Consider the following 10,846-nt stretch of genomic DNA (forward strand, 5'->3'; position numbering starts at 1 on the left):
GGGAAATGGCCCAAGTGTTTCAATCGTCCTCTCTGTCGTCAGCACTCAAGTCGACCGTGGCTTGATCTACAATAATAGGTCTGCTATAGATCGGCATGTCCCCTTCATCACCTTCAGAGAGACATTCAATGAGACCTCTACAAGTGCATCAGACATTCAATGAGAACTCTGCAAGTGCATCAACGAAGAAGACGTCACTTACTCGCACTCGCAAAGCAACTCTGTACAGTATAAGTCCAAGTTCAAGTCACTGGGGTCCCTGTGGTCGTGCGTCCGACAGTATAATCAGCGCTTCAGCCGCCAACGGAATATACAACTATCTTACGTCCCAAAAGGTTGTTCAATCATTGCAGCTATACCCTCGACGCCCATGAATGTCATGCTGATGCAAAACATGATGAATACCATCTTCCAGCCCATTGCATCCACAAGGGTAAATGGAAGGATGAAAAGGTAAAGAGAAACAACTTGTTTGAGATGGACGCAAAAGACGTATGGTAGTGGAGTCTGGACGCTGTCATTGGTCAAATTATCAGTATGATCATGGAAGACAGTAACTAATAGTATAATTGCTTACATTCGCTCCATAGAGCCAAGCTGATCTATCATGGACGACACAGCCGCTTGTAGGGAGTTCAGACCCTGCTCGCAAAAATGGTCGGCAGGCGGAAATGTGAGAAGGACCCAATTGACAGTATAAAACTACTCACAGCAGGGCCACCAGTCTCCAAGCAGCCCATTCTTCTAAATTTGAATATGGAGCGACTAATTTCGTGTGCTCTGACGATCCAGACCATCAGCTACTATCAGCTGAGTGGCACAGCGTAACCATACATAATAAGGGGAAGCCCCAATTGAACCATTTTTCCGAGGCCTATCTCCGCTCCTCCTGGTTCCCCAAGTGATATTAATGGACCGGATTTTACACGCGTTTTGATCATTGGCGTACGTTCATCCACTTTACCATTTTCCTCTCGATTGCCTGAAAACAAGCCAGACCTCTTTCCATTGGCATCATGGTCAGCCACGATTATTCTTATAGCCGTGGGCCGTCTTTTCAGACCTGTTCCTACGCAAGGCCCTTCTTTTAATGCTGCAGAGACTCGGCCATGCGAAGAACTGTTATTCGCAGTTCTCCACCGATTAGAAGATCCGGACTGGCCAGGTGCCACGATGGGCGATGAAGAGACCAGACCTAGAGAAGTTTCTTCGTCAATTTCGTGGTCGTCATACGCATTAGGCGAGCTGGAAAGGTGCTGTGTGGAAACGAAGCTTGGAGGGGTGAAACTAGATCGCCAATTTTTGGAATTCATCATGGTCGTGGGAAGGAGGCCTAAAGTACAGAGGATGCGTTAGCAAACTGATTTCCTCGCTGCTTGGCGAACAGCACCTTTGAGGTCATTATGTTGCACGCCATCTTCTCCTCTCAGATGATGCTTTGTGGCTATTACAAAAGCTACCACAAGTCTTATCACCTTCTTTTTCTCCTCCGTCAGATTATTTCTGCTTATTTGAATTTCTGCAGCCCCATTGGATGGTGAAGGAAGCGAGACAGCAACCCAAATATTGCGTGAAAGATTGCGTGCAGTAGATATCAGGCAAGTAAAATCCTTGCGACCCTCGGCATAACGCTCATAAGCTGATGAGTTCCTTTGTTTTTATTTTTTATCAGTTTGTTCTCAGCCTCATCTGGCTATGGATATGCAAAGCATTAACTGACCTAAACACAAGCAATAATCCCACCACGACACTCAGAAGAGGTACCACATTGTTCGTTAGCCCTACTTCTTTATCCCACCACAGGCTTGCAGCGGCGACACCAGCCGAGAACAACGTCACAGTCAAGACCGGACCTAGTACAATGGGCAAAATAGAAGACTTGTATACAACAATATCTGGAAGCCATGATAGTTTTGAAAGCTAAACAAATAGATTCGGTCAACAAACTGGAAGTTAATTCTGGGAATCCTGTACTCATTGATTGACGCACCCTCGGTTTACTGTCTTCAGCATTTTGGAGAGTCAAAAGCGAGGTTAACGTGTTCAGCGGTAGAGCTATTGTACTTCCCTAAAGGGCATGCAATGTTCACATCAGCTACGTCTTCTTCTGTTTCACAACATCATCCTGTTTGACACGCAGGAGACGACCTCTTCTGTTCTCTGTGGAAATGGGTGCGTAGGCCAGATAAGCCTGTACTGGACCTACCAAAGTCGAAATAGCGGAAGTAGGTGCGTGTTTCTTCTTGGTGGATGATGTGCCCTTGGGGGAGCTGTTAGGCGACGGCATGGTGGCAATGAGGGGCCGTTTATGAGAGTAGAATACGCCTTTAGGGATTACTATTTAATAGGCCGGCAACAGGACAATCGCTACTTGACGAATAGCGGACGAATACTTTATATAAACTACGACGAAACACGACGCATGGACCACCTCAGCTGATCGACGCAGGGGCCCGTTTAGTATCCTCTCCTGTACATGTATTGCTTGGGGCCCGGGCCAGGCAGAAAACGTATCTGTTCTCCTCTTTTCTTGTTAAAAATCATAGTACAAATAGTGACAAATATCATGTCAATCACGTACAACGGAGGAGGCGATCAGATGCTTTATTGTTCGACAAGCAACGGTCTCGTCATTCTCATCATGTTATTAAGCGATACCAGTTTATGAAGAACAAAAGACAAGGGTTGACATCTATTAACTATTAATGCACAACAGTCACTGGAACAACTGATGCTTGAAAGGTTGCTAAAAGCAAATCTTCCTTCTCGTTCTCCACCGCCCATCCGTACTTGCGCAGAAGACCTCAGATTGACATTCGCCTGAGTCTGTTCCCACGTTGCACGGCTTTGCTTCCTTTGGCTTCATCGACCAAACCAGTTGGCAACTTCCCCTCCTCCTTCCACTTCTTCAAAGTCTCTCGACCGGCCTTCAATCCGATCTCCATGACTTCGGAGAATCGCTTGAAGCCGCCTAGAGTGTCGAATTGTTGAACAGGCATGGCAATGTAATGGCAGCCGGGGGTTGCTTTAACACCCTCCAACGTCTTAACACTCGAGACGCTGTCCACAATGATAAACAAATGATCCCAATCGGATAGAGGGCACTTACTAGGTAAGTCGTGATGAGATTTCTGTCATCGATAGGACCCTCCTTTCGTAAAATGGATTAAACCTGATGACATTACATTAGCTGGCTCATAAGTAGTACTTTTGAACTCGAACCTATTGAAAAAGATCCACCATCCGGAGACTGAGTCACCATAGTCTCTCGGAGAGGTGTCATCTACCGAACCAACGTCCACAACAATGATATCGCGGATACCATTTTCGCGCAAAGGCTGAATGGGAGTGTTGTCCATGTAACCACCATCAACAAGTACTGCAAGATTGCTCATCAGTCTCATATCCCCAGGAGTCTGTCGACAGAAACAACATACAATTTCCATTGTCCGAGAGAGGCGGCAATAGACCGGCAAGAGTCATAGAAGCACGAACATATCTCCACGCATAACCGGTTCTGTGCACCTCCATGCGCGAATGTGTGATATTTGTCGAATTGGCGAAGAAAGGTATCCAAAAATCTGAAGTTCGCTCAGCCCCGGCATGATCAATTTTCTGAAAACTACTAACCTTCTATATGAGTGTTATAGAATGCTTTGTCTGCGAGAAGTTGGCTTGATGACAATGTACCCATTTTATGGAAAACTTACATATACCTCTATCTGGGGTGATGGCACATCAGCACATGTGGCCAAAAATGGGAAAGAACTCTTAGCAAAAACTTACTGAACTCATGACCAGTCGTATATGAAACAAATGGGTAAGTGACATCGCTTAGGATCCTCCACATCGATCCCATCCTCCCCGAGAATTGCTTAGTTCTTCCCGCTGTTTCCAATAGATCAGTTTCTCTTGCGTACAAGCCTCCTACAAAGCTTCCAATTGAACAGCCTCCAATTGCGTCGATCGGGATACCAAATTCTTCAAGCGCCTGTAACATCCCAATATGAGATATTCCTCGTGCGCCTCCTCCCCCAAGAACGAGGCCAATCTGTTGGCCACATAGACGACGAGCTATACGAGCGAAGTCGTTCATATGAGGAGGACGGCGAGGGCGAGTAAATGGCCGCAGACCCCGGTACTTTTTTATACGGGTTTCAACTTGCTCGCGAAGATGTTTGAAGGCCGCAATGGCCGCTGCATCGTGCACCGGAGGTATAGGGCGGGCTGGCGTCACGACCCCAGGCAATTCGACGTGATAATGAGTTTGTATCCATGGTCGATTCTGTGCCCATTTCCTCAGAACCATGAAAGAAAATAACGGAACGTGGGGGCTTGACTCACGCTAAGCCATTGACGTGTCGATCCAGGAGCGACAGTCCGTTCGTCATGGAGTAAAATTAGTTCTTTTCTTGCCGTTGTTTTCGTAGCAAGCAACAATTTTTCTAACTGCTATAAGTTTCACCCCCGTAACATCTATCTAGGGACTTACCGTATTCGCCCAGAGAGGGGTCGTCACCCATGGAAACGACTAGTACCAAATCAGCCTGGCGGATGCAAGTCAGAGTCCATTGGCTGGCCGGAGGAGAGTCAGCAACATAGAGAACTGTCCTGTAATGTTGCTACGTGACCAATAGGCATCAATATCCTTATCAAATCGGAGTTTTGCTCACTTCTTGATCGGCAAGCCATCCTGCTACCTTAAGTTTACTGATGCGATCATAAGCAAGAATCCAATATCTGAAAAAGAAACTAGAGGTGTGCTCACCCAATACGGGCAAACGCATGCCTACCAAGATGCCGCATTACGATGCCTTGGTCTAAGTACGACGTAGACGCCCCAATCTCCTCCAAAGCATTTTTGAGTTTACCGGCGAACTGCGTAACTGGAACATTTCTCGTAGAGCCAAGTACGCACACCGTTTCTTGTAATTGTCAGTCCTTTGGTAAATAACTCTATCGCTCAATAGAACTCACTGAGGTTCATGTCTGTAGTCGGTAAGCCAGGGACTCGACCGTTCATCTCATCTCCCAAAGCCCTTCTCACTCTACCGGCGATCAATCTCATAAACTGAACCGTCGTCTCCGGGTGTTTAATGCTAATTGCGTCAAATAATGCGGCCGGAATACGTACAAGCTCAGAATCTCGAATGGCATGAACAGTTTCTGAGCGATCGACAGCCGTTATCACGTCGAGTTCGCCGATAGAGTCATTTTGTCCATATTCACGAAGTACGTGCATATTGTCGTTCTTCTCAGTGAACGCTCGAAGACGGCCATCTGTAAAACATGTAAGTAGACGGATATGAGGAGAACAAAGAACGATAGCGACTGACTAATGACGATGTAGAAGTCCGTCGATTTATCGCCTTTCTCATACTGCAGGACAAATAACAATTGGAAAGAGTTTTAATGCCATGCGGAATGATAGACTCACTAGAACTTGTCCGGCATTTAATTGTTGCCAATCCAAAGCCGCGTCAATATGGAGGACTACAAGTGTGGCTCAGAATATCTTCATTTGCAAAGCATGTTGCTGCGCTTACCAAGAGGCGACAGTAGAGATAGCAATCTCTTCGCCAATGTCAATAGAACAATTGGTCGTCGCTCAATAATTCTCTCCAGAGTGTGGTGGGGAAGAAACCCGACAAAGCAATCTGTTTTGGCCCTGTTATTCCCTTCTGAGTCAGCTCACGGCCATATTCTAGTGCTGAGCAAGCTGAATAACGGACGTGATATCGACATATGAATCTGTACAGCAAAGGGAAGAAAGATAACCGGCGATACCCCCAGGCTGCGGATAACGTTGTCAGTGGCGGTTGACATCACATCTGGAACGCTCTGACGACAAACCTTGACAGTAAATAAGGCTTCATCTTTCTTCGACCCGTCATCTAATTCCTTGCCTTTGGAAGTATCCAGGCCTAGAGCCGTTTTGAAAGGCCTTTCATTCGAACTTCCAAAACTTGACTGGCGGTGTTTGCTCCCTGGGGTGGAATTAGGGTTCTCCTGATTGGAGCTTGTGCTGCGGAAAGGAAGAGATGTCTGCACATTTCGTCAACGATGACAATCATTGGGCATGGAAAAGTTGCCGCCGACTTACCTCCAGGAAACCATCTATCACATAGTACATACCTGGTGACCTCTCTCCTTCTTTTACTAGTACGCTACCTTTCTTGAAAAACAAAATTTCCACATGCCGTTCGAGATCTTTCATAATCTTCCTATCAACGCCGCTAGCTCCCCCTTGAGAGTCATGGAGGCTCATAGAAATACTACTAGCTTCGTCATCCGGACGGGAGTTGAAAGCGGCTTCGCGCAACATACCACCGATGACACCTTCATTCTGGCTAGATGCGTTTATGAGGTCAAGAACGTTGCCAAAATGCGGAGGGCGAGAACGCGTACTTCCTTGTAATGGAGTACCCGCATTAGGAGGAAACATAGGTGAGTTTGGAGTCGACAACGCGCTCACTGACGGAGCCATGGAAGAGCGAGCGATCATGTCTGAATTACTTTCGGCCTCTTGATACAGTCCGATTGATTTAGCTATACTGTTGAGGACTGCCTCTTTCAAATCGAACGACTCATTCAGAAGAGATTCGTCATCTCTCTGTGGATCTACAGGTTGGCCGTCGGTGTGGGGTGAGTCATTCAAGTTCCAGGAGCTGGAATATCGTCGTTGCCAAGTATCCATTTTTGACAGACCAGGGGTGATTGCGGTCGGGCGATAATATGCCTGGCCGGATTCGTCGGGCAAATTATGCACAGACATTGCGAGATCACCAGCAGCCACCTGTTGGCGCATGGCTGATGTGCGACGGATGAATGGACTTGCGTGGCGGAAGCTGGCATCAGGGTTGGTTGCCGCAGCCGTCGAGAGACCAAATGATGGAACTTTATCCCTTGTTTCATCCAGGGGGGAGGAGCCGCCATTAAGGGGTTCATTCTTAACAGTAGTCGTTGCTGTCTGTCCCAAGGAGGACTTATGGATGATAGGAGAGAGAGGTTTGGGGGTCATCGCAGGTAAGGAAGGAGCTTTGACAGTTGGACTTGCAGGCACGTAGTTGAAGTAATCTTTACTAGACACTCTGGCGTTAGGCGAGGACTTAAGTGAGTCATAGTGTACGCTTTCTTTTGCCAGGGCTTCCGGTTGGAAGCGGGCGCGCAAAGCTTGCATTCCTCCCCCAGTGTAAAATGAGCGTGGTAGAGGATGGGTCACCAGTAAGTTAAGAGATGATTCCGTTTGTAGAATTTCGCGAGTCAGACCGAGATATTTGTGTGCTAGTCAGAAATCAGGATGGGCTAGGATGTTTCAAGGGGATCCGTACCTGTCATGAATGTAACACGGCTGAACCTTTCCAAGACAACTTGCACGATTGTCCCGCTGGCTTTGGGAAATTTTCTAGTTAATTTTCGAAAAGCAGCGGCAGGAATCACGGCGAGTGTTGTATCCTCAGTCGCCCGAGCAATGGTCCCTTTCAGCGCTTTTGATCCGATCTCTATACCCGCTTTCCTCGGTACTGAAGATCGTAGGTGTTCAGACTGAGAGGACAATAAGTTCGTAGCAGAATTCAGACGAGGTGAAGAACGGAGCGACTGGGAGCGTCGGGGAGAAGGGGGCTCAGTACTTGAAATAGGCAGCGAAGCGCTGGCAAAAATGCCTTCTCTTTCGCGAACCGTTTCTCCAGCAGCATCTATAGAAGACGATCTTTCTCGGCGACGTTGGGGAACACTTGAGTCTCCATGGCTATCGATTGATTCAGGGAGAGGAGTTGGATCCATTGCACGGACCCCAATAGAGTCCGGCCCCAGTTGGCTTACATCTGAATTTGCCCTTCTGACCCTCAATTTTGCCGATGACTGTTCAGGAGCACCTTCAAAAATCTGCTCCTCTTCGCCTTCATCATCTGCAGAACTTTTCCATGAAAGTTTTATATCTTCAGTGAATAGGGAAAGGATAGAGAAAAGAGAAGAGAGAGTCCCGCCTGTGGATACTTCATTAAGGAGATGATAGCCGTTGAATGAGGGTCTTGTAGGGCTGTTGGTATCGGAAGAGGGTGTCGGGGTTCCTTGCGAAGAAGCATCCGGTGCGAACTGCAGAGAGAAAGTAAGTCTGCCGGTACTCAGGTGCACAATGTCCGCACGTACCACTTGTACTTTGCCTTCCACAACGCACCAGAATTCACCGCCACCGATTTCTAATGTATCCCCTGCCGCAAGTCTCCTAGTTTGCAGATGTCTACTTAACTCATGGAATACTGGTTTTTCCAAATAGCCAAATATTCTAATAGCGGAGAGGAAATCATCAAGGTAGTTATGAAATGATGATGTTTGCGACCTAGAATCTGGCAAACCCAGCCCGTCCCCATCCAAAGGTAATAGGCGGCTAGCGAGTGCAGGCGGAGACGGAGGTGGTAGAGCTGACTCTTTTAGCTGAGCATAACGCGTAAGGTAGCGATATCTTATGAGGAAGAAGAGTGCGAGAAGCGCGCCGGCAAATAAAGCAAGGAGATGTGGAAAACCGAGTGAGATAGTCAGGCTATATTGGAGCATACGGACGATGCAGCTATCTTTGATGTCAGTGAACGTCGGTAAGTGGCAGACCTCACGGCTCTTACCTCGGGATGCCAATAGTAAGTAAGCTGACCCCATACTTGACTCCTTGAAGAACGTATAAAATAGCATAGATGACAGCAACAGCTAAAGCAATGAGAGGGTTGCCGTTGGCGTCCGGAGGGGTTGGAATGGAGGACATGAACCGGCAGCTAGGTGGATCCTCTGGGCGGCTGGCAAGTTGTATGCTGTATAAACTGGGAAGGAGCGGAGAAGAAGACGAAGCAATGGTTCGATTGAATAAACAAAGAAAGAACAAATATGAAGTACATTTAAAGAGATTGAATGAAAGAGCCAACAAAAATCGAAAAGCGATGACGAGGGGACATAACGCGAAGCGAGAGCCTGGTCGTAATTAAACACGGTCGCGATGGTCAAATCAGCATTGCACTCATAAAAAGTACCAGTAGCTGACCGGTAGCTTCACAGACCTCTACATTCCCCATACGGAACGAGCCGTTGTTATGCCTTCAAACAGCCCGACAGTATGGAAATTCGAACTGGAAAAGACGCTTCAGGCATGTACGCATGACTACAGAGGTATGTTGTTGTTTTTAGATGATAATGTCCTGTTTCTTGCAGCAGTCGTGAAAGCTGCTGCTGCTGTTAGATGCTTTTTGTTTACTTGTGATCCGGGCTGAGTTACAACTAGATCTCGCTCTTGAACAGGCGCAAGCTCTTGCTGAACCTCCATCTGCATTAACGGCACTTCGCATGATCCATCATTCTCATCCTTATTTGATCAATGGTAAGTAGAGGTGAGTGCTATCGGTGCCCACCTGACTGACGTCAGTATCGATCAAGGTTTCTCTCCCCTTGAAAAAGAAACGGCAAACTTGTATGATTGGTCCCGAGCAGAAGTTTATAAAGAGATATCTGGGTCGAGGCGAGTGACGGTTGCCGTTACGGATGACGGGTGCGAGGCTTTTATACAATATACAACTCATGTCCTTGCCTTTAACTGATTAGGGATTAGTCTGGCTGATTCTGTTCGTGAACGTCACGATGGTCGAAAAACATTTGTCAAGGCTCTGGAGACCAAAATGACTATGTCTCAACTGACGGAAAAGCTAGGTAAGCATCCCAATCACAACCATGTTTGATATTATTCCGCCTGCTGATGCAATATGACATTCCACACCCCACAGGAAGGTCTGCAGACCAGGACTCTTTCATCTACTATCTCCAGTCGCAGGACGGTAACATCTATCGCGACCAACCAAGCTCGTCGGGGCCACCCGAGTTAGAAGCTTTTCAGAAATACTTCAAGAGGGACGTGTCATGGATGAAGGAGGCCATTGGTATGCTCTGATAACAGAGACTGTAGGTGTTGATGTTGAAACACATGTATGTAGGGAAGCAGGCAGAAGCTGTGAATCTCTGGATAGGAGACAGTAGAAGTACGACTTCTTTGCATCATGACCCGTGAGCCTGCCATTTTTATTGACCATATCTTTCCTTTTCTCATGGTCAATGAAGATACGAAAACATATACCATGTACTGGCTGGCTCCAAGACTTTCACCTTGCTTTCGCCCCTTGAAACCATTCACCTCGACCGTAAGTATTGCCTTCCTGATTCCTGATCTGACAGATGTTGATTCTTTTCTGCCTACAGAAAGGTTCTATCCTCCTTCGACCCTCAAGCGCTCTCCTTCAGGCCAGCTTTACCCGGAGTACGACTATCCAAACCCCTCTTGCGGGCCCAGAATCCCCTGGGTGGAAAACCTCTGCCTTCCGCGATCTGCTCGTTCCATAAGCGTAACTCTGCACGAGGGTGATACCTTGTTCTTACCGGCAGGGTGGTGGCACCGTGTTGAACAAGAAGGAGGGGAAGAGGGGATTGCTGTCGCTGTTAACTAGTGTGTCAAGATCTTTCTGCTTATGATGTTGGTGTGATCACGTCCAGCGTATTCTAATCAATTGTTGTAGTTGGTATCCCTCAGAGATTCATCCGGAGCGATATGCTTATGAAAGATTCTTTCGAAGAATTGCCATCATGTCAGGTATGGAAGGATTAATACCTCCGATGGGCGATGAAGAGTCTATAAATTCCGAAGAGAACGACGATCCTGATAGATAATCGGCCAGCAATGAGTGACTGCGGCCCTGGTGATGGAGTCGATTGGTGTCTACCATGTAGAGCTGGGAGTGAAGTAGCGCAAAAGCCAAAATCATTGGTGCAATAATTAAGCAGCAGGGAACAACTATACGATGAATCTTATTGTCAC

General features: G+C 47.2%; 3 protein-coding genes across 3 annotated transcripts; 1 reads left to right on the forward strand and 2 right to left on the reverse strand.

The window, feature by feature from the left end:
* Positions 1 to 19: 19 nt before the first annotated feature.
* Positions 20 to 2,287, reverse strand: CNBD2130 (hypothetical protein; the record flags this gene model as incomplete). Its single annotated transcript, XM_771073.1, has 10 exons — positions 20 to 137; positions 203 to 259; positions 326 to 514; positions 578 to 642; positions 711 to 780; positions 835 to 1,333; positions 1,391 to 1,650; positions 1,721 to 1,920; positions 1,991 to 2,068; positions 2,207 to 2,287. The coding sequence occupies 10 exons, from the start codon at positions 2,285 to 2,287 to the stop codon at positions 20 to 22; spliced, it is 1,617 nt and encodes a 538-aa protein (XP_776166.1).
* A 517-nt stretch (positions 2,288 to 2,804) lies between these two features.
* On the reverse strand, positions 2,805 to 8,758 carry CNBD2140 (hypothetical protein; the record flags this gene model as incomplete). Its single annotated transcript, XM_771074.1, has 21 exons — positions 2,805 to 3,060; positions 3,110 to 3,172; positions 3,223 to 3,379; positions 3,438 to 3,581; positions 3,631 to 3,660; positions 3,711 to 3,722; positions 3,787 to 4,285; positions 4,345 to 4,445; positions 4,493 to 4,622; positions 4,674 to 4,710; positions 4,769 to 4,925; positions 4,978 to 5,280; positions 5,337 to 5,379; positions 5,438 to 5,493; positions 5,547 to 5,668; positions 5,733 to 5,794; positions 5,854 to 6,045; positions 6,104 to 7,284; positions 7,332 to 8,097; positions 8,152 to 8,569; positions 8,622 to 8,758. 21 exons carry the CDS (start codon positions 8,756 to 8,758, stop codon positions 2,805 to 2,807), a joined length of 4,866 nt encoding a protein of 1,621 aa, XP_776167.1.
* Positions 8,759 to 9,080: 322 nt separating this feature from the next.
* CNBD2150 (hypothetical protein) lies at positions 9,081 to 10,698 on the forward strand (the record flags this gene model as incomplete). Its single annotated transcript, XM_771075.1, has 9 exons — positions 9,081 to 9,156; positions 9,269 to 9,364; positions 9,421 to 9,532; positions 9,593 to 9,690; positions 9,765 to 9,917; positions 9,972 to 10,041; positions 10,096 to 10,175; positions 10,234 to 10,477; positions 10,548 to 10,698. The coding sequence occupies 9 exons, from the start codon at positions 9,081 to 9,083 to the stop codon at positions 10,696 to 10,698; spliced, it is 1,080 nt and encodes a 359-aa protein (XP_776168.1).
* Positions 10,699 to 10,846: the final 148 nt, after the last annotated feature.

The sequence above is a fragment of the Cryptococcus neoformans genome, chromosome 4 (genome assembly GCF_000149385.1).
Source record: "Cryptococcus neoformans var. neoformans B-3501A chromosome 4, whole genome shotgun sequence".
In the NCBI taxonomy this organism is placed as follows: domain Eukaryota; kingdom Fungi; phylum Basidiomycota; class Tremellomycetes; order Tremellales; family Cryptococcaceae; genus Cryptococcus; species Cryptococcus deneoformans.